Raw genomic sequence first — 24,486 nt, forward strand, 5'->3', positions numbered from 1 at the left:
TCTGGGATACCTCACTCAGGATGATTTTTTCTAGATCCATCCATTTGTCTGCAAACCTCATGATGTCATTGTTTTTCTCTGCTGAGTAGTATTCCATTGTGTATATGTACCACATTTTGTTTATCCATTCTTCAGTTGAAGGGCATCTAGGTTGTTTCCATGTTCTGGCTATTACAAACAACGCTGATATGAACATAGCTGAACAAGTGCTCTTGTGGTGTGGTTGAGCATTCCTTGGGTATATGCCCAAGAGTGGTATAGCTGGATCTTGGGGGAGATGGATTCCCAATTTTCTAAGAAAGCGCCATATTGATTTCCAAAGTGGTTGTACAAGCTTGCATTCCCACCAGCAGTGGAGGAGAGTTCCCCTAGCTCCACATCCTCTCCAGCATAAGGTGTCTTCAGTGTTTTTGATCTTAGCCATTCTGACAGGCGTAAGGTGGTATCTCAGAGTTGTTTTGATTTGCATTTCCCTGATGATTAGGGATGTTGAGCAATTCCTTAAATGTCTTTCAGCCATTTGAGTTTCCTCTGTTGAGAATTCTCTGTTTAGTTCTATAGCCCATTTCTTAATTGGACTGTTGGGCATTTTGATGTCTAATTTCTTGAGTTCCTTATATATTCTGGATATCAGTCCTCTGTCAGATGTGGGATTGGTGAAGATCTTTTCCCATTCTGTAGGCTGTCGCTTTGCTTTGTTGACCGTTTCCTTTGCCCTACAAAAGCTTCTCAGTTTCAAGAGGTCCCACTGATTGATTGTTTCTCTCAGTGTCTGTGCTACTGGTGTTCTATTTAGAAAGTGGTCTCCTATGCCAATGTGTTCAAGACTACTTCCTACTTTCTCTTCTAACCCCTAACGAAATAGAAACAGTCATTAAAAGTCTCCCAACCAAAAAAAGCCCAGGACCAGATGGTTTCAGTGCAGAATTCTACCAGATCTTCAAAGAAGAGTTAATACCAATACTCTCTAAATTGTTCCATACAATAGAAACAGAAGGAACATTACCAAACTCCTTCTATGAGGCTACAATTACCCTGATTCCCAAACCAAACAAGGATACAACAAAGAAAGAGAACTACAGACCGATCTCCCTCATGAACATTGATGCAAAAATACTCAATAAAATACTGGCAAACAGACTCCAAGAACACATCAAAACAATTATCCACCATGATCAAGTAGGATTCATTCCAGGGATGCAAGGATGGTTCAACATACGAAAGTCTGTCAATGTGATACACCATATAAACAAACTCAAAGAAAAAAACCACATGATCATCTCACTAGATGCTGAAAAGGCATTTGACAAAATCCAACACCCCTTCATGATAAAGGTCTTGGAGCGATCAGGAATACAGGGAACATACCTAAACATAATAAAGGCAATTTACAGCAAGCCAACAGCCAACATCAAATTAAATGGAGAGAAACTCAAAGCAATTCCACTAAAATCAGGAACGAGGCAAGGCTGTCCGCTCTCCCCATACTTATTCAATATAGTACTTGAAGTTCTAGCCAGAGCAATAAGACAACATAAGGAGATTAAGGGGATACAAATTGGAAAGGAAGAAGTCAAGCTTTCCCTATTTGCAGATGACATGATAGTATACTTGAGCAACCCCAAAGATTCCACCAAGGAACTGATACAGCTTATAAACACCTTCAGCAACATAGCAGGATACAAGATCAACTCCAAAAAATCAGTAGCCCTCCTATATACAATGGACAAAAAAGCGGAGAAGGAAATCAGAGATACATCACCCTTTACTATAGCCACAAATGACATAAAATACCTTGGGGTAATACTAACCAAGCAAGTGAAGGACCTATATGACAAGAACTTTAAGTCCCTGAAAAAAGAAATTGAAGAAGATGTCAGAAAATGGAAAGATCTCCCATGCTCATGGATAGGCAGAACTAACATAGTAAAAATGGCAATCTTACCAAAAGCAATCTACAGATTCAATGCAATCCCCATCAAAATACCAACACAATTCTTCACAGACCTGGAAAGAATAATACTCAACTTCATATGGAAAAACAAAAAACCCAGGATAGCCAAAAGAATCCTGTACAATAAAACAACCTCTAGAGGCATCACGATCCCTGACTTCAAGCTGTACTATAGAGCTACAGTAATAAAAACAGCTTGGTACTGGCATAAAAACCGACATGTGGACCAATGGAATCGAATTGAAGACCCTGATATTAATCCGCACACCTATGAACAAATAATTTTTGACAAAGAAGCCAAAAGTGCACAATGGAAAAAAGAAAGCATCTTCAACAAATGGTGCTGGCAAAACTGGATATCAACATGTAGAAGGCTGCAAATAGATCCATATCTATCACCGTGCACAAAACTTAAGTCCAAGTGGATCAAGGACCTCAACATAAATCCAGCTACTCTGAACCTGCATAAGAATTTTTTAAATACGCAATATTTGAAGAGGTATTGTTAAATATGATGCTCTACCGAGCTTTATCACACTCCTTCCCTCTAAGGCTCAAGGATCATCATGGAAGATGGGGTGTCTTAGTTAGGGTTTTTGTTGTTGTTGTTGTTGTTGTTGTTGTTGTTGTTGTTTTGAGACAGGGTTTCCCTGTGTAGCTTTGCGCCTTTCCTGGAACTCACTCTGTAGCTCAAGTTGACCTTGAGCTCACAGAGATCCGCCTGCCCCTCTGCCTCCCGAGTGCTGGGATTAAAGGCATGCACCACCACTGCCCAGCCAGTCTATTGCTGGGAAAAGGCATCATAACCAGCTCTTATAAAGATAACATTTAATGAGGATGGCTCCCTTACAATTTCAGAGGTTCAGTCCATTACCATAATGGCAGGGAGCATGGCAGTGTGCATGCAGATATGGTGCTGGAGCTGAGAGTCCTACATCTTGACTCCGAGGCAACTGACTGTCACACTGAGTGAAACTTGAGAAAAGAGACCTCAAAGTCCACCCCCACAGTGACACACTTCTTCCAACAAGGCCACACTTCCTAATAGTATCACTCCTTTTGGGGGCCATTTTCTTTCCAACAACCAAATGGGTCAAAATGATTTTAAGAGCCAGAGTTACTGGATATCTGCAAAAAGTGGAGTACTTGTCAGATATGACAGGACCACAGCACAAATGAGTTTACAGTAGACTGACTCCATGCATAAAGTCCTTCACAAGCTAAAGTTTTATATATATATATATATATATATATATATATATATATATATATATATATATGCATGATTTGGAAGCTCATGAATTCCAACTCCTAGCTGAGGGGATGTTGGCAACTGATACCTTCTGGGGAAAGGACAATTAGATTTCAAGGACGCAGCCCCTGAGAAGGTGCTCATGCTCTAGTGTAGCTAGAGTTTTCCTGCCTGGCCCACCTCAGGACAAATCTCTCTCACCTGCCAGACCCACAGCCGCTCAGACCTGACCAAGTACACACAGAGACTTATATTGGTTACAAACTGTATGGCCGTGGCAGGCTTCTTGCTAACTGTTCTTATAGCTTAAATTAATCCATTTCTATAAATCTATACCTTGCCACATGGCTCATGGCTTACCGGGATCTTCAATGCGGCTTGTCATGGTGGCGGCTGGCAGTGTCTCTCTCTGACTCAGCCTTCCACTTCCCAGCTTTATTCTCCTCCTTGTCCCGCCTACACTTCCTGCCTAGCCAATGGCCAATCAGTGTTTTATTTATTGACTAATTAGCAACACATTTGCCATACAGAACATCCCACAGCACTTCCCCCCCCCTTTTTTTTTTCAAAAAGGAAGGTTTTAACCTTAACAAAGTAAAATTACATATAATTTGGGAATTTGGGCGTAGCTTCTCTTACTACTTCCTGCTGGAGGGGGGCGCTGTATCTTATGGGGACACAAAGAAAATTTTAGGATCATGGAGTAGTCTATGAGGCTGTATTGTCTGAGCCAGTCGCCTTCAAACCATTCTGGATGTTGGATCATCTGGGCCATGGTGTCATCGGAGACCTTTCAGGGGGTCTTGGCTGGTCAAACCTGATGTATCTTAATCTGGAACAAATCCATAGCCTTTGGCTTTCTGTGGGAACAAAAGCAGAGTCTCCTTTCCAAACTAACATGTCCTTACATACAAATTTTGAAGTCAAGGTACCTTTAAAATATACATTTTGGCATAACTCAACAGCTTTTACAATCAAATGTTTTTCTGCAGTTAAAAATCCCAAAGACAACACAATCCAGATTCTCTGTGTAATATCCATTTTTACGTGGCTTATTTTTTATACTACCTTTACTGTCTCTTTAAAGACTTTATTTTTTAAAACTATGTATTTGTTTCTATAACTCTATATACCACCTTTTTTGTCTCTTTCAAGCCTACATATCTTTTACACACATTGTAAACTATTACATCTGAATCTGTCTTATTGTAAATCTATTGCCTTAAATTGCAGCAGCTGTGGCTGCTGGCTCTGCCCACCTCAGCTTCCCAACATGGCCGTGGTACTTTACCACCAGCTCTGGGAGCTATTGTGGGTCTATGCTTCTATCAAAGCAGCGTGTAGTCCAGAAACCTCTTTTTTGTTTTGTACCAGCAAAGGCTAAATCCACCAAGCAGCTTAACGTGCCACTTGCAGAGGCCTCATTCTCGCCAAACTGCAGGTCGAGTGCACACGCTAGGAACCCGCCAGTAGCTCAAACCGGCAGCTGCCGCTCATTTGAGAGAGACAATTAGGAACTGTTTTTAGCTCCGTTTTAGAATCTTTTTTTTTCTCAGGTTTTAGGTGGAAACTCTTGCCACCACGTTGGACGCCATTTGTAGCTAGAGTTTTCCTGCCTGGCCCACAGTCAGGACAAATCTCTATCACCTGCCAGTCCCACAGCCTCAGACCCAACCAAGTAAACACAGAGACTTATATTGGTTACAAACTGTATGGCCGTGGCAGGCTTCTTGCTAACTGTTCTTATATAGCTTAAATTAATCCATTTCCATTAATCTATACCTTGCCACATGGCTCGTGGCTTACCGGCATCTTCACATGCTGTTTGTCATCATGGCGGCTGGCAGTGTCTCTCTGACTCAGCCTTCCACTTCCCAGCTTTATTCTCCTCCTTGTCCCACCTACACTTCCTGCCTAGCCAATGGCCAATCAGTGTTTTATTTATTGACTAATTAGCAACACATTTGCCATACAGAACATCCCACAGCACTCTAGTATAGTGATTCTCAACCTGTGGGTCATGACCCCTTAGACAAACTTCTATCGCCATAAGTATTTACATTATGATCCACAACAGTATCAAAATTACAGTTGTGAAGTAGCAACCAAAATAATTTTATGGTTGGGAGTCACCACAACATGAGGAACTATATTAAATGGTTGCAGCATTAGGAAGATTAAGAACCACTGTTCTAGTAGATGGTCCTACAGTATGCACATATAGGAAGAACTAAGAAGAATCAGAGGGCTTAATAGAGAGATACAGAGAAAGTACATAAAATTGGGGTAGAAAGTGCTGGAAGTGATATCAGAGGTATTGGAGATGAGGGAAAGTGGAGTACAATATAGAAATGCAATATATATACATATGAAATTCTCAAACAAAGAAATATGCAATAAATTAGAATGATATGGTAGAGATACTTCAAAATCACTTTAATAATTTATTCAAATGTTAAAGGGACTTATGTTATGACTCAGCAATTCCAAATTTAGGTGGACCCCTTAAAGAATTGATTTTTTTAAAAGGTATACAAAATCTTCTGCATATTTGTCTTTGGCAGAATTCTTCACAATAGGAAAACCTATAGATTACTCAAATGTTTGTCATCAAGTGGATGAATAAACAAAAGGTTGAACAATTAACTTTCCACAATAGAGGAGGGCCATTCTTTGATTAAGGGTATACAAGTAGCTGTGCTATCCTGCTAGGTATCTGAAAATCTCTCAAGGTTCATCATCAGAGGGAAAGATCTCAGTAGCACATAGATAGAGCTCTAGAGAAAGTATAAAAGGCCCAAAAAACTGGAAAATCTATGTCACATACCATCACATAATATCCTGTGATATTGCCCCATGAAGTAAGGAATTCTTCTGAACTCTGGAAAGGATGCCAATGGAACATGGCACTTGCAGCAAGATTCTGGTTTGTAGCAACAAATTTCAGGATGCACCGACTGTGAAGACCTCAGCAGTGGTGTTGTAAGAGAGTTTGAAGCCCAGAGAGTCTCAGCATTCCCTACCCCAGTCATATCAGGGAGGACCTGGACAAACCACAGGGGGTTTCTGATAGAACTCAATACAGTATGCTGACCGAACTAAAACACAGACAGTAGGCCCTCCCTTGTAGCGGAAAGATTTGACTGTCAAGATAACACCTTTTATTTCATTTTATTGGTCATTGATATTTATATATTCTTTTTTTTTTGATTTTTTTTTAAATTTTTATTTTGCAATACAATTAAGTTCTACATACAGGCACAGATTCCCTTGTTCTCCCCCCTCCCGCCCCCCTCACCTTCCCCCCAGCCCGCCCCCCATTCCAATCTCCTCCAGGGCAAAGCCTTCCCCACAGACTGAGATCAACCTGGTGGACTCAGTCCAGGTAGGTCCAGTCCCCTCCTCCCAGGCCGAGCCAAGCGACCCTGCATAGGCCCCAGGTTTCAAACAGCTGACTCATGCAATGAGCACAGGACCCAGTGCCACTGCCTGGATGCCTCCCAAACAGATCAGGCCAATCAACTGTCTCACCCACTCAGAGGGCCTGATCCAGTTGGTGACCCCTCAGCCATTGGTTCATATTTCATGTGTTTCCATTTGTTTGGCTATTTGTCTCTGTGCTTTATCCGACCTTGGTCTCAACAATTCTCGCTCATATAAACCCTCCTCATTCTCGCTAATTGGACTCCCAGAGATCCACCTGGGGCCTAGTCATGGATCTCTGCATCCAGATCCCTCAGTAGTGGGATGAGGTTTCTAGCACGACAATTAGGGTGTTTGGCCATCCCATCACCAGAGTAGGTCGATTCGGACTGTCTCTCGACCATTGCCAGCAGTCTGTTGTGGGGGTATCTTTGTGGATTTCTGTGGGCCTCTCTAGCACTTTGTTTCTTCCTATTCTCATGTGGTCTTCATTTACCATGGTCTCCTATTCCTTGTTCTCCCTCTCTGTTTTTGATCCAGCTGGGATCTCCCACTCACCCAAGCTCTCTTTCCCTCCACCCTCGCCCTTCACTACCCCCACTCATGTCCAGGCTGTTCATGTAGATCTCATTCCATTTCTCTGTCATTGGGCGATCCCTGTGTCTTTCTTGGGGTCCTGGTTTCCAGGTAGCCTACCTGGTGATGTGAGTAGCAGTCCAGTCATCCTTGTTCCACATCTAGTATCCTGTTATGAGTGAGTACATACCATGTGTGTCTTTCTGAGTCTGGGATACCTCACTCAGGATGATTTTTTCTAGATCCATCCATTTGTCTGCAAACCTCATGATGTCATTGTTTTTCTCTGCTGAGTAGTATTCCATTGTGTATATGTACCACATTTTGTTTATCCATTCTTCAGTTGAAGGGCATCTAGGTTGTTTCCATGTTCTGGCTATTACAAACAATGCTGATATGAACATAGCTGAACAAGTGCTCTTGTGGTGTGGTTGAGCATTCCTTGGGTATATGCCCAAGAGTGGTATAGCTGGATCTTGGGGGAGATGGATTCCCAATTTTCTAAGAAAGCGCCATATTGATTTCCAAAGTGGTTGTACAAGCTTGCATTCCCACCAGCAGTGGAGGAGAGTTCCCCTAGCTCCACATCCTCTCCAGCATAAGGTGTCTTCAGTGTTTTTGATCTTAGCCATTCTGACAGGCGTAAGGTGGTATCTCAGAGTTGTTTTGATTTGCATTTCCCTGATGATTAGGGATGTTGAGCAATTCCTTAAATGTCTTTCAGCCATTTGAGTTTCCTCTGTTGAGAATTCTCTGTTTAGTTCTATAGCCCATTTCTTAATTGGACTGTTGGGCATTTTGATGTCTAATTTCTTGAGTTCCTTATATATTCTGGATATCAGTCCTCTGTCAGATGTGGGATTGGTGAAGATCTTTTCCCATTCTGTAGGCTGTCGCTTTGCTTTGTTGACCGTATCCTTTGCCCTACAAAAGCTTCTCAGTTTCAAGAGGTCCCATTGATTGATTGTTTCTCTCAGTGTCTGTGCTACTGGTGTTCTATTTAGAAAGTGGTCTCCTATGCCAATGTGTTCAAGACTACTTCCTACTTTCTCTTCTAGCAGGTTCAGAGTAGCTGGGTTTATGTTGAGGTCTTTGATCCACTTGGACTTAAGTTTTGTGCACGGTGATAGATATGGATCTATTTGTAGCCTTCTACATGTTGATATCCAGTTTTGCCAGCACCATTTGTTGAAGATGCTTTCTTTTTTCCATTGTGCACTTTTGGCTTCTTTGTCAAAAATTATTTGTTCATAGGTGTGCGGATTAATGTCAAGGTCTTCAATTCGATTCCATTGGTCCACATGTCGGTTTTTATGCCAGTACCAAGCTGTTTTTATTACTGTAGCTCTATAGTACAGCTTGAAGTCAGGGATCGTGATGCCTCTAGAGGTTGTTTTATTGTACAGGATTCTTTTGGCTATCCTGGGTTTTTTGTTTTTCCATATGAAGTTAAGTATTATTCTTTCCAGGTCTGTCAAGAATTGTGTTGGTATTTTGATGGGGATTGCATTGAATCTGTAGATTGCTTTTGGTAAGATTGCCATTTTTACTATGTTAGTTCTGCCTATCCATGAGCATGGGAGATCTTTCCATTTTCTGACATCTTCTTCAATTTCTTTTTTCAGGGACTTAAAGTTCTTGTCATATAGGTCCTTCACTTGCTTGGTTAGTGTTACCCCAAGGTATTTTATGTCATTTGTGGCTATAGTAAAGGGTGATGTATCTCTGATTTCCTTCTCCGCTTTTTTGTCCATTGTATATAGGAGGGCTACTGATTTTTTGGAGTTGATCTTGTATCCTGCTATGTTGCTGAAGGTGTTTATAAGTTGTATCAGTTCCTTGGTAGAATCTTTGGGGTTGCTCAAGTATACTATCATGTCATCTGCAAATAGGGAAAGCTTGACTTCTTCCTTTCCAATTTGTATCCCCTTAATCTCCTTATGTTGTCTTATTGCTCTGGCTAGAACTTCAAGTACTATATTGAATAAGTATGGGGAGAGCGGACAGCCTTGCCTCATTCCTGATTTTAGTGGAATTGCTTTGAGTTTCTCTCCATTTAATTTGATGTTGGCTGTTGGCTTGCTGTAAATTGCCTTTATTATGTTTAGGTATGTTCCCTGTATTCCGGATCGCTCCAAGACCTTTATCATGAAGGGGTGTTGGATTTTGTCAAATGCCTTTTCAGCATCTAGTGAGATGATCATGTGGTTTTTTTCTTTGAGTTTGTTTATATGGTGTATCACATTGACAGACTTTCGTATGTTGAACCATCCTTGCATCCCTGGAATGAATCCTACTTGATCATGGTGGATAATTGTTTTGATGTGTTCTTGGAGTCTGTTTGCCAGTATTTTATTGAGTATTTTTGCATCAATGTTCATGAGGGAGATCGGTCTGTAGTTCTCTTTCTTTGTTGTATCCTTGTTTGGTTTGGGAATCAGGGTAATTGTAGCCTCATAGAAGGAGTTTGGTAATGTTCCTTCTGTTTCTATTGTATGGAACAATTTAGAGAGTATTGGTATTAACTCTTCTTTGAAGATCTGGTAGAATTCTGCACTGAAACCATCTGGTCCTGGGCTTTTTTTGTTTGGGAGACTTTTAATGACTGTTTCTATTTCGTTAGGGGTTATTGGACTATTTAAATAGTTTATCTGGTCTTGATTTAATTTAGGTATGTGGTACCTATCCAGAAAATTATCCATTTCTTTTAGGTTTTCCAGTTTTGTGGAATAGAGATTTTTGAAGTATGACCTGATGATTCTCTGGATTTCCTCAATGTCTGTTGTTATGTCCCCCTTTTTATTTCTGATTTTGTTGATTTGGATGCTCTCTCTCTGTCTTTTGGTTAGTTTGGATAAGGGCTTGTCTATCTTGTTGATTTCATGAGGGTTTTCTGTATGTCTGGCAATTTCAATATCTTGACTTGGGCAAGAATTACAAGGGCGATCACTTTATAAAAATATTTTTTTCTACCAGTTGTGCTGGCTAATTTTTTTGTCAACCTGATACTAGCTGGAGTCATTTTGAAAGAGGGAACCTCAAATGAGAAAATTCCTCCACTAGCTTGGCAGATGGACATGCCTGTGGGATCTTAACTGCTGACTGAGTTGGGAAGACCCAGCTCACTGTAGGAGGTATCATCCTAGGCAGGTGGTCCAGGAGGGTTCAAAAAGCAGGTTTGTGCCTAGTCTTATTGTAACTTGTTATGCCACATCTGTTGGTTGATATCCCCAGGAGGCTTGCTCTTTTCTGAAGGGAATGTAGGAGGAGTGAATCAGAGGGACAGGGGAAGTGGGAAGAGGGCCTGGGAGGAATGGAGGAAGGGGAAACTGAGGTTGGGATGTAATGTATCAGAGAAGACTTTTTTTAAAAAAAAAAAAAGGCAACTTATTGAACCATGAGAAGCAAGCCTGTAGCACTCCTCATAGTCTTTGCCCCAGTGTCCCAGCTCTTGGTCTCTGCCCTGAGCACCTGCCCTGACTTCTCTCAATGATGGACTGTAATCTTCAAGGTGAAATAAACCCTTTTCTCCCCAAGTTGTGTATGGCCATGGTATTTTATCACAGAAAATTAAATCCTGATAAAGATAGCACTCTTTTCTGTATTGTGATTTATTTACAAATTTAATTTAAAAATTAAATTCAGTACATGGTGGACAAGTTGAGACACATACCTCCAATTTATAATCTCCCATATCTGAGACCAACGTTCAGCTACCACTGCCAGAGGGAAATCCCATCAGCAGCTGTACTGTTGATAACAGACACAATAAACAGAAGAAACGCTGTTCCTGTGACTACAGGGCACAGGCAACTGCATCTTCAGGGAGTCGAAGCAACGCAGAAAGTTTCTGTCTGCTGCATGAGAGTCCCCTGTGGAAAGAGTGTTACAAAACCCTGCCATGGTGAAAGCAGTTAATTAAGAGCCCTGATTGTACTTGGGTAGTGACCAAGAGGAACTTCAGAGACCAGACATTGCCTGCCAAGAATCTGTCTTGGGAGTTGTCTTCTGAAATCAGATTGGTTTTCCCAGTGTTATAAGAGGGAAAGTGGTTAATGGGTCACTGGAGGATTCCTTCTATTCCTGTAAATTAGTGTTTACGTCTCCTTGTAATAATTTATTACCCAGGAATCCAAATAACAAGCAAATTAAAATGAATTAAAAATAACAGAAAGAAAAACTGAAAGAACAACTATGTTTTTTTAAAACTGGCTTTGCAATATGAGATCTGGATTAAGAATAGTAATCATAGTGCCATTAGAGACACTAAAATTGAAGCAGATGGGACAGTATTTTCTTCATCTTATCTACTTATTGACTTTTTCATGGTAAATGGATGCAAACCAATAGGACAATCATGTGGAAGCCACAAAAATCAAGAGAGTAGAAGCATTCATGACTCATTTGTCCATAAAGATCTTTAATTAGCAATGATGTAATGTATAAACACCAATGATTGCGTCAGCACATGCCTTATAAGTGTTAATTTATTTTGACTGGAACTATCCAAAGCTCAAATTTCTATGACAACAATTTTAAAGAAAAATTTGAAATTCCAAAATATTCTAAAATGGTCCCTGAGAACACAATGAGTGAAATATATTAGGAGTAAATATGCATTAAAAGGGAATTTCCAATATTCACACACACCATAGAGTGGGAGGCATTTTCAAAATCACTGAAATCCATGATTAAAATAAGTTCAAACACTTTGGATACTCTTAATCGACTATGCAAAACTACATATGTTCCACTTAACCTCTGCCTTGTCTCTAAAGTTGGTTGACCTTGCATTAGAAAGCAGGTAATCTAGTCCATGGTTTGCAATAATCCCTTGTGTTTGCTCCGTGTGTGTGTGTGTGTGTGTGTGTGTGTGTGTGTGTGTGTGTGTGTTCTTGTTGTTGTTGTTGTTGTTGTTTTGGATTTTGTTAGTTTTATTTGCTTTGTTTGTTTAATGTATGGATATACCACACACACACACACACACACACACACACACACACAAATGCACACACAGAGACATGTACACAGATACGCATACAAATGAAAGTCTTAGATCCACATGTGAAAGTAAGAGTGTTGTATTTGTTTCTTTGAGTCTGATGACTTCACCGAGGTTAACAAATTCTATTTCCACCACCTGGAAATGTTGTCACTTTACTTTTATTCAAGGATAATGAAAATTCCAATGTGCGTAAACACATTTATCTGTTGATGAACGTCTAGACTGGTTCCATTTCCTGCCTGCTGAGAATAGTGTATCAAAAAAAATGAGGATGTTTAAGACCCCTATGCAGTAAGATCTGATCGAGAAGTGGTACACCTGAGTAATATGATAGTTGTACGTGTCCATACAGTTTTGAGAAACCTCCATACTGATTTCTATAGTGGATGCTCCAGCTGTATTCCCACAAGCATTGATAAGGGTTATTCTTTCTCCTCATCCTCATCAGCATTTATTGTCACTAGCTTCCTAGTCATTCAGACGGCAGTGAGCTTGAACCTCATAGTTGTTACTACCACTGGTGCTCTCAGATTATTTTAACATCTACTTCTATTGACATGTCACTTCATGTCACAGAAGTCCTTGTTACAAGATAGTTTCGTGCAAAGGAATTGAACAAATTGCAATTAATAGTTTCTTTCTTTTACTGAGAGTTAATGAGAATTTATCTCTTCAATCCAGTCAATAATATTGTCTTTGAGCATTTATTTATTCAGCTAGCTTTAGCTGAACATTGGTGTCAATTTTCTTTTGGGCATGCTTAGTAAATCCTGAAGCAACATAGGACTATATCAGAATTAGTCAACTCATTACTTTCTTCCTGATTCTAACCCATGTAATTTCAGCTACAGGTTGTCAGAGAGCAAATTATTTCTATTTATCCCAGAAGAGACTTTCCAAAAATTCATTTCCATTTCATTCCTCATTTCACTCATGCTCCTAAAAGCAAAAGCAGGCACTAATTTCTGCTCACTTCAATGGACTCACCACTTTCTCAAGATTGTTAATGTGAACATTTTTTTGTATTCCATTTTTATACGTTTAGTTTGACCATGCTCAAGTGAGTATAAGAACAGCACAATTTGGACTTGGTATTTTTTTCTCTTTTTTCTTCTTCTTTTGATTTGGGAAAGGTCATAAGGGTGTGGGGGGACCTGGAAGGATTGGGAAATGAATGTGATAGAGGTGTATCATGTGAAATTTACAAATAGTCAACAAAAATATTATATATAAAAAGCAGTAAAAATATGACATCAATTGGATTCTCCAAAAAAATATTTTAACACCATTTTGTGATGTCCTTTTAGCAAGAATAACATTTGATTCTAAAAGAAATAAAAGATTGCAAACTAATAGTTAGCAAAAGAAGTCTTTCTTTTTACATTGAATTCATGTTTTAAAAAACCCACAGTTAGAGATAACCAATAAATAGTAATTTTTTTTTTTTTTTGGTTTTTCGAGACAGGGTTTCTCTGTGTAGCTTTGCGCCTTTCCTGGGACTCACTTGGTAGCCCAGGCTGGCCTCGAACTCACAGAGATCCGCCTGGCTCTGCCTCCCGAGGTAATTTATTAAGACTAGTGATCTGTCTTAATATACAGCCAGTTTTGATAAATTCTCACATTTGCTTCAAAACCATATATTCCATTATATTTATTTAATCCATACACCAATGTTATTCTCATAAATAATAGATAATAAAAAGAAAGATCTATAAAGTGATAAACTGTAAATGGAGGGATATCTATTTAAGATATTAAATTCTTAATCTTATGTTTTTAAATATGTTCACTTTTAGACAGGCTCTCACTGAATACCCCAGCTATGGCTTGAATTCACATTCCTACTGCATAAGCTTCCTGGGAGTTCAGATTCCAGGCATATGGTGTCATGCCTTAATTATCCATATTTGCATATTTTCTGCCTGATTTCTCATCACTTCCCATTATTTTTCCTATTTATCCACTATGTATATTTTTATGAATCATTGCTTTATATGTTTTGAAACAATAGTCTTCTATGCAAACCAAATTAATTTTATGCATTAATCTTAGTAAGTTTAAAATACTGTTATGGTCATGATATTTACTTATACATTTTTAACCTCAATGTAATTTATCCAACATTATTATGGTTTTAGCAAATATTTTGAAGAAGCTAAAATTCAAGTTGCTTTCATAAGTTCCTATACATTTTTTAATATTCTGTTTCTATTTTTCTTTACCTGAAATATTTTGAAATTTTCTTTCTAATTCCTACTCTGTTTAGTATAACAGTAGTTCAGTGATATATTGTTTATCAGGAAAAGATGAAAAAAATGGAAGTTGAGACAGTTTGCCTTTTCTCATGGATGTTAGAATGCATGAGAAAGAGAAATAAAGTTAGGTCTATGTTGATAATCTCCTGAGATAGGAAAGTTTACTGGATATTCAGGAGAGTAAAGAATGAGGTGTGAAAGTACACTCTGATTGTATTTATATATGCATAATATACATATAACTACATATGTGTGTAACATTAATAATTAAAGATGAAGAGGTCATTAGTTGTATTCAGAGTGGGGGAAGACACAGGAGGAGTTGGAGGGGTGTAGGGAGGGGTGGAAATGGTGGAAAAAGAGTCTGATGCAGGAATTCTAAAAAAAAAAAAAAAGGATTTAATTTAACAAATGAAACAGAACTCATACCTGACACTGTTAATTAGGACAATAACCCAATACTAGAAAGGTCATGGGCCTAGGGAAAACCTGTTACTATTACTCTACTAAATGAACACAACAATAAAATGACCCCTAATAACATAATCTATAACATAAATGAGTGCATCATCACTCAACCCTCATCACAGAAGCTTTTTCTTGTAGTCGACAGTAATAAATGTAGGAACCCCCACCTATGCAGAGAGTGAGAGACTTTGGAGCACCCAGCACTAATTGAGATGGCTCTATCACATCCCTTCTCCCAGAGCTCAGGTAGCTATGCAGAAGAGGAGGTGGAAAGATTGTAAGAGCCAGAGGTGGTGGATGACTTCAAGAAACTGGGTTTTCCAGACACAAGAGATACACACATGAATTCACTTGTGAATGTGACAGCATTCACAAGAGCTGCATAAACTCAAGCCAGACAAAATCCCAACAGTGACAAGGAAAAATGAACACAAAGCCCACCCCTATCCAAGAACATATTCACAATTGATACCTACTGGGAAATATAAAATCATTTTTCTTCATGGAGTGACACTGGGCATTTCAATCATACTTCAGAACACGCCTTATTCTCATAGTTGACCAGCACAAAACAGACTCCATGTTTCTTATGTACTTTTTTGTTATTGTTGTTTTTGGCATTTTTTTTTTATTGAAAAAATGTTTGGGTTTTTTTTCAGGCAAATATCCTGACTACAGTTCCCCCATCTCTCCTCCTCCCAGCTCCTCCCCAGCTCGCCACCCATCTGGATCCACATCTATTCTGTTTCTCATTTAAAAAGCAAACAGGCATTTAAGGGATAATAGTGAAATAAATCAGAAAATGATAAGATAAAGCAAAGACAAACAAATTGAAATAGGACAAAACAAACAAACAGGAGCAAAAGAACCCGAGAGAAGGAACAAGAAACAGACATAGACTCAGAGACCCACTTGGTCATACTCTCAGAAGTCCCACAAAAACACAAAACCAGAAGCCATGATATATACATAAAATCTGTAGGATTAAAAAAATTAAATTAAGTAAAAAAATTTTAAAAAAAACATGTGATATGACATTATGAAACAAGAAACCTCCAAAGATGCATTTAAGTTCATTTTCTGTTGGCTATCTACTATTGGGGATGGGTACTACCCTTAAGAATAGTTTGTTTCTCCAGTGAGACTTGCTTGGAGAAAACTAATTTTATATTTACAAGTGGCTATCAATTGGAGAGCTTCTGGGTTAGAGATGTGAGCATGTAACCACTTCTCATTTTTAGCTCTAAGACCCCATCTGGTGCAGACTCATGCCAGCCCTGTGCATACTGCCACAGCCTCAGTCATATGCACGTCAGTCCTGCTGTGTTTAGAAGGCCTTGTTTCCTTGGTGACCTCTATTCTCTCATGCTCTTACACTCTTTCTGCCTCCTCTTCCTCTGGGTTCCCTGAGCCTTGAGGGGATGGATTTGAAGGAAACATCACATTTAGGGCTATGTTCCAAAGTCTGTCACTCTCTGTATATTGGCTGGCTGGGAGTCTATGTGCTTGTTCCCATCTGCTGCAGGAGAATGCTTCTCTGATGATAACTGAGCAAGGCACCCATCTATGAGTATAGCACAATATCAGAAGGAATTATTTAATTGTTGCTGCATTGCATTTGTAGCACAGTAATATTTGGTTTTCTCCTAGGTCTCTTGGCTATCTAGTCTCAAGTACTTGGTTACCCAAGCAGCAATGGGCATGGGTTCAAATTCATAGAGTGGACCTTAAATAAAATCAGATATTGGTTGGTTACTCCCACAATATTGTGCCACCACCACACTAGCATATTTTGCAGACAGTACACCATTGTCAATCAAAGGCTTTGTAACTGTGACTGTGTTTACATTTCTCTTTTTGTTAGTGTTGCATACCTTCCATACCAAGAACATTAGCCAGTAAGAATAAAGGTTCTATGAAGGCATGAAATTGACTTCTCCATGTTCAGTAAGATATGTGGATGTTATTTCATAGGACTCTGCCATCAGTTTGTGGAGAAACTTGGTTGTTTGGAAGTTCGTTCCCACAGGACTCCTTTGGTTTTCTTAAGAGAGAGGAAAAAAAGAAAGTTGGTTGGGTAGGAAGGTAGTGGAGGAGTTGGGAGGATTTGGAAGATGGGAAGGAATATAGTCAAAATGAATTGTATGTAGTTCTCAAAATATAAATAAAAATGTTAAAGGAAGAGAAACAGACTGAGATTGACTCCTCAGGAGTCTAAGGAATGGTATAAAGCTTTAGAATATCATTGATCTATAAATGTGACATGAGTTTGTGAAGTTGGAGAGGCTTTGAGAGATCTGAATGACTTACCACCATGTATCTTTGGTTTATAAAATGCTAAAGCAACTATGAAAGAATATTTAAAAAGAAGAAGCATTCAAGGGATTCTGTGTTTCACTTGTTGGCAAATGTGTCAAGATTTGTGTCAAGGTGGCATTTCTGGGGGAAAAATGACTGCCAAATACAATTTACAATTCTGTTGAGGTTCTAGGAGGATTTGTAGTCTAAACAGCAATATACTTCTTTGATTGTTGGCTTCTTAAAGTTTTTAAATTAAAATATATATAAATCATTCCCCTTCCCTTTCCTCCGTTTAACCTCTCAGCTGTATACACCCCCTTAGCTCCCTCACATTCATAATCTGTTCTTTGTTATTGCTGTATGTATGTATACATGTCTAAATATATAAATACAATCAGCTCAGTCCATTTAATGTTACTTATATGTACATGATTTCAGGACTTACTACTTGGTATTTGATAGCCAATTATAGGGTTCCTCTCTGCGGAAGACTGTTTCTTCTATTCTCTGCATCCTGTATTCTTTGTATAGGGTTGGGGCTCTGTGATATTTCTCCTTTGACATCACATGTATGTTGTTGTAGTCATTGTTCAGGTCCTACTTAAGCAGTCATACTGTTTAGGTATCATGGATGAAGCTTTCTTGTCATTTCTGGATACAATCTCACAGCACATTTCCTGAACCACTGGCTTTCTTTCAAAGCCCTTTTCTGCAATGTTCCCTGACACTAGATGCAAAAGTTATGTTATAGATGTGTCAGTTGGGGCTCATTAGCCCATGATCCCTTATTCTTTGAATTATGACCAGTTGTATCTTTCTGTAATGGTATCCATCTCTTATAGAGATATGTTTATTTGATGAGAGATTCAAGTTATACTTATCTGTGAGTTTAAGGATAAGTATTTAGAATGCAATTAGAATTTACTAAACCAGTGTTTAGTAAAATGTTATATTAAGTTCCCCACTAAGTTTCATGGTCTCACTAGCTTCAGGTAGATGACTAGATTTCCATTACCAGGTATGATTTCCTTCCCATTGAGTGGACCTCAAGTCCTATTAGGAAACAGTTGGTTACTACCAAGATGTGAGTGCCATTATAGCGCCCTTAGGTGTGGAGAACCATGAAGTTGGCCTCATCAGCTTGCCTTGAGAGGATTGTGTCATAGGTCTTTCAGGTTAGAGTCTGTGGCTCCTGGGGCACAGTGTTCTTTTAAGTTTGTGAGAAACTGAGGCATTAACCCAGGCAGTGAAGCATTCAGGCCACCTGAGTTTGTCTGTGTTCCATAGAAGTCTGTGAAGCATATAGAAGCGTGTCTGGATAATTAGCCTTAGACATTAACCTTGTATATCATCTATAACTTGCAAATGAGATTGTATCCTGGCAACTACAATTGTATTGATTCTAGCAAACTCCATTGTATTCTGTTTCTGATAAGGGTATAGAAGGTCTGATTTCTTACAATAAACTTGTCTCAACATCAGCCTTGCTGAGACCCATACATCCCAGACAGGTTTTCATTACTCATTAGATAACTTTGACCCAGGGAGTAAATTTTGGCTCTTACACTTAGGGACATGATGCCAGGTTGCTAGGTTTTGTGGTTCATATGTAACAGAGCTAGCTACAACTGTTAATTACTTTCCTAACTTGGATGCTTTTATAGTAACTAAAACTTCTGGTACTATGAAAGCTAATCATCAAGGAAATAGCTTTGAGGTCAAATCCAGCTTGAACCCTTTTCATCCTGTGACCAAAGTACATGGTAACATTTTTTTCCCCAGCAATAAGAAATTACCTTCAATCTCTGGGAGGCAACAGCAATAACCTGTTGTTTTAGAACTCTCTTGAATTCCCCAGCAATGACTGGAAATGGGGTATCTCATGCCTGGTACAAGGTCTTCTTAGATACTCTAAGGCTGTTATGGGTGGCATTGTCAGCCCAAGTTGGATAACTTTACTTAAACTATATTGCATATGCATACACACAAACATATATGTAATATATGTAATTTTAAATAAATATGTAGATGATCCTTAATTTTATTTTCTTCTTCTCTCTCCCTCTCCTTCTTTGTTGATCACTTTCTCCCCTCCCCAGCTAAAGTCCCCCATTTTCATATTTCCCTCTTGAAGCACTTGTACTCTCTTACTCCCCTTTCTATTGTTCCCTCCATGGTCCATTTTTACTTGGCTGGTTTCTGCTACTACTCTAGGTTATATACTTACATCTGAAGATTTGAATTTAGGAGACTCAGATGGGAATGAAGGGTTGGTGTTTGTCTTTCTGGGTCTGGGTTACCTCAAACAATATGATCTTTCCCAATTCCATGAACCCCTACATGCAAATTTTATTATTTAATTTTTTTATCTACAGCTGAATAGTATTCCATAGTGTTTATATATCACATTTTCGTTATCCACTCCCCAACTGAAGGAGCTTGGGATTGGTCATTCCTTAACTGTCATGAGCAAGGCAGAAATGAACATTGCTGAACAAGTATCTGTGGAGTATGAGGTTGAGTCCGTGGATCATGTGCCATTAGTAGTATGACTTGGTCACGTGGTGGACTTATTTTTAGCTTTTGAAGAATTCCCCACACTAATTTCCAGAGGGGCTGGACCAGTTTGCAACCCAACTGATAACGAATATGGCTTCCTGTTTCCCAACATCCTCACCACCATTTTGTTCTCAGTTGCTTTGTTGATCTCAGCCTTTCTGACTGGGGAAAGATAAAATGCCAAAGTTGTTTTGATTTTCATTTCACTAATGGCTATGGATCATGAACATTTTCAAGATGTTTTTAGCCACTTTCATTTCTACACAGCCCATTTTTTCTTATATTGAGAATTGAATATTTTCCCCATATACTATATCCTGAACCTGGTTTTCCCTCCCTCTACTCCCCCCAGTTCCTCCTCACCTCCCCTACAATCAGGATCCAGCTTCTTTCTGTCATTAGAAAACAAACGAGCTTCTAAGGGATAAGAACAAAATATAAAAAGATAAAACTAAAATTAGCAGTGGGACCGGGTCCTGTGCTCATTGCATGAGTTGGCTGTTTGAAACCTGGGGCTTATACAGGGTTGCTTGGCTCGGCCTGGGAGGAGGGGACTGGACCTGCCTGGACTGAGTCTACCAGGTTGATCTCAGTCCTCAGGGGAGGCTTTGCCCTGGAGGAGGTGGGAATAGGGGGTAGGATGGGGAGAAGGGGAGGGGGGCGGGAGGGGGGAGAACAAAGGAATCTGTGGCTGATATGTAGAACTGAATTGTATTGTAAAATAAAATAAAATAAAAACAAAAACAAAAATTAAATTTTAAAAGCCTAATAAAATTTTGATTATTTGTCACCAAATTATACCTGTCACCATCACATACAGTCACAAATCAGACTGAAACACATCAACCAAGGGATCAATCGACTGACCAAATGCCAATTTGATACACCCTTGTCATGAACTAGGGAACTGTATTCACAGCATGGATTTTGTTCCTGTCACATCGTACAGCACATGACCTCTTGTAACTATAAACCAATTCTATTAACTTTGATGATATAGATAAAATAACAGAACATATTAGCAGAAAACTTCTTATTGGTCAAGTGAATAATTTTGAGATATGGACTAATTATGTCAATTATGGGATAATTAATAAGAATACCTCTATACTTTCATAGATATGTAGAACTTGGTATCATTGCAAGCAGAGAAATCCCTGAGAGATGTCCAAGATAATTATTACCAGGATTCTCATTTTGTTCCACAGAACAGGTGAATTTACCCACGGGACAACTTCAGGAGTGAATATAGGTCAGGACGGGGGGAAGTACTTCCAATAAACTCTCTGTATGAAATGGATGTCTTCACATATACACGTCAGATGGAAGAAAATATAACCCAATAAAAAATCGTGAGTTTGATAAGACAACTCATCTTTCCAACATTTTCTTTAAGATAATTCTTAAAATATTTCTAGGTATTTCTTCTACCAATTCCCATTATGTGTGGACTTGAGCAATGTTTGTCTTCTGTCATTTTTAGCAGCCAATTAATGGGTTTTCTCTATCTTTCCTAATCCAACAGCAGTTTCTGTGGATAAACATCAGGGCACATACCACGAAAAGGCATACTCACAGAAGCGTGTTAGTGTCTGCATCAATATTATTCCTAGTGATCAGCATGAGCAACACCCAGCTAGCATTGTACAATAATTTCCTGTTTCTTAAACAATTGCAGTATTGTTTAATCATAGAGTTCACTATAGATAAGATAATTTTCAGCTCAGAAATAGCAGTAAGTGTAATAGCAAGTTAAATGAAACAAGGCATAACACTTGTTCATTCAGAAATCAGATTAAGGCAATCTGGCAGCAAACAAGAAATTAGGAGCAACTACAGTAATCAGGATCTACAACATAGTACGTATTTAAAGTGTTATTAAAAGTATTAAAGCCGGGTGGTGGTGGCACACACCTTTAATCCCAGCATTCAGGAGGCAGAGCCAGGTGGATCTCTGTGAGTTCAAGGCCAGTCTGGTCTACAGAGCGAGTTCCAGGACAGCCAGGGCTATACAGAGAAACCCTGTCTCAAAAAAAAAAAAAAAAGAAAGAAAGAAAGAAACAAAGAAAAAAGTGTATATTAAACTTTATCCACAAGTGCTCATAAAAATACAAATACATTATTACAAAGTTTATAATTTTAAAGCAAAACAAATTACACGAAAAAAGTCTTTAATTAGAGAAAAGAATAAATACTTGGTTTAAATGCTTTACAGTGATAATTTGGTGTGTTTCCTTTCAATGATTTTTTTTTTTTTTTTTGGTTTTTCGAGACAGGGTTTCCCTGTGTAGCTTTGTGCCTTTCCTGGAACTCACTTGGTAGCCCAGGCTGGCCTCGAACTCACAGAGATCCACCTGGCTCTGCCTCCCGAGTGCTGGGATTAAAGGCGTGCACCACCACTGCCTGGCTGAATATCAATGATTTTTTTAAATGTACTCATTTACAAGCCAAAGTTAGCATTACCTATGGGAATTGCTATCAAGTTATAGACAAGAATTATAGGTAAAGCAGTAGAAGATTCTACTGAACCTAGGACCTCTGAAAACATCTCCTAGATGCACTCTTAAGCAATAAAAGGAAGTATGAAATAGTTGTTAAGGTTTTGGAAAACAGTCATCATTGCCAATTGTTTTTCTGCATTTCCAATTCTCATAGTTAATAAGTGTATGTCAACTTAGAGGAAATGTAAGTATGAAGTATCTTAAAGACAGTTGTAATTCCTATCAGGTCCAAAGTATAAACCTCATTTCTATTATAAAGTGTTATGATTGCTGGTGACACATTCAGATCATTTTTTTATTAGACTGATAAGCAGAAACTCCCTTCCAGGTGGAGTTTCGGACATTTTTAGGCTTTCAAATTGTTGTCCTGCTTCCTCACTGCACTCCTATAAGAGCAATTTCCTAATGGAGCATGTGGATAGCATTCACACCTGATGCTTTTCTTCATGGGGAGTTGGACTTGGCTCATTAGTTCTCACTTGGGCAGCAATGCTTCTCAAAGTTGGCCAAGACTTGTCTTTACATTTAGCCTTTCTGTTTCATGCATATATGTTAACTTGCAATATGAAGGTCAGATTTGACTAGTTAAGTCATTTTGCATATCTATCTAATTGATCTTTCTTTATCTGCAGGTTGTTTTTAAAGACATCCTGAGTATAATGGATGGCAGGAATCAGTCCATGGTATCAGAATTTGTGCTTTTGGGACTTTCCCATTCACAAGATCTTCAGGTCCTTCTCTTCATAATATTTCTGATCTTTTATCTGCTCATTGTGTCTGGAAATATTGTCATAATGGTCTTAATCGCTATTGACCACAATCTCCATTCCCCAATGTATTTTTTTTTTTGGCCAACCTGTCCTTTGTTGATATGTGGCTTTCCTCAGTCTCCACTCCCAAGATGATTGCAGACTTTCTCAGAAAAAACAAGACGATTTCCTTTGCAGGCTGCATGTCCCAGGTCTTCTTTGCCCATTGTATTGGTGCAGGAGAGATGGTGCTGCTGGTGGTAATGGCTTATGACCGCTATGTGGCCATCTGCAAACCACTCCACTACTTCACCATTATGAACCTGAAAAGATGCATTGGGTTGGTGTTGACTTCCTGGGCCATTGGCTTTGTGCATGCCATGAGTCAGCTTGTGGCAGTGTTACAGGTGCCTCTCTGTGGTCCCTTGGAAATTGATAGTTTCTTCTGTGACATACCACTGGTGATCAACATAGCCTGCATGGATTCCCATGATTTAGATACTTTAGTCAATGCTGACTGTGGAGTTGTGATTGTAACCTGCTTCATTCTGTTGCTCATATCCTACACATATATCCTTTTCACTGTTCGGCAGAGTTCTAATTCTGGTGCATCTAAGGCCCTGTCCACTTGTACTGCCCACATCACAGTGGTGATGATCTTTTTTGTTCCCTGCATCTTTATCTATGTGTGGCCACTCAATATCACCTGGTTAGACAAATTTCTTGCTGTATTTTACTCTGTTTTTGCACCTCTTCTAAATCCAGCTATTTATACACTGAGAAATAAAGAAATGAGAAATTCTATGAAGAGATTAAAAAGTTATTTCATGAATAACAAGGTAAATACATAATACCCAGAAAAACTACTATAAATACTTAAAATTTATATTTTGCTAAATGAGGAAAGGTTGAAATTTTGTGACAGTTAATTGTATGTACCTTAATTATAGTTTTTTGATATGTAATAGGCTCAATATAATTCTGGAGATTGAACATTTTAATCACTTATAACATTTTAAATTATTTTTGAAAAAAATTTAAAATGACACTTCTTCATGAGAAAACTATTGAAAAGGTTTTTAAATATCTACAGCAACATAAACAATAACCTAAATGTATTTGTCAAGCTCCTAAACAACATTTTTTGTAAAGTTCACTTAAATATTGCTCTAACAACATCAAAAAACAATAATCTGCCTTAACACTACCCACAAGCCTTTTACTCACCCTTTCTAACATGGCAACATTATTATTTTTACTTTATTCCAGCTTTCTCCAAAATAATAAGAGGGAAATAGAAAAAATGGGAAAGAATAAAACAAAAGTTATAAACTGCACACAAAATAGCACTAGACATTATTTAGTGTTGATTTTATTACCTTAATTAAAATGAAATAGTTATATAAACAAACTAATACTGATTTTTCTCAATTATCTGAGTTT

At 38.6% G+C, this 24,486-nt stretch overlaps 1 protein-coding gene across 1 annotated transcript; it reads left to right on the top strand.

The window, feature by feature from the left end:
- Positions 1 to 22,950: 22,950 nt before the first annotated feature.
- On the top strand, positions 22,951 to 23,894 carry LOC131908451 (olfactory receptor 4K3-like). The gene is given in 2 exon segments (XM_059259494.1): positions 22,951 to 23,133; positions 23,136 to 23,894. Coding segments are annotated over 2 exon segments (939 nt in total). The 5' UTR covers positions 22,951 to 22,953.
- The last annotated feature ends 592 nt before the right edge of the window (positions 23,895 to 24,486 follow it).

Source organism: Peromyscus eremicus, chromosome 4 (genome assembly GCF_949786415.1).
Source record: "Peromyscus eremicus chromosome 4, PerEre_H2_v1, whole genome shotgun sequence".
Taxonomy (NCBI): Eukaryota; Metazoa; Chordata; class Mammalia; order Rodentia; family Cricetidae; genus Peromyscus; species Peromyscus eremicus.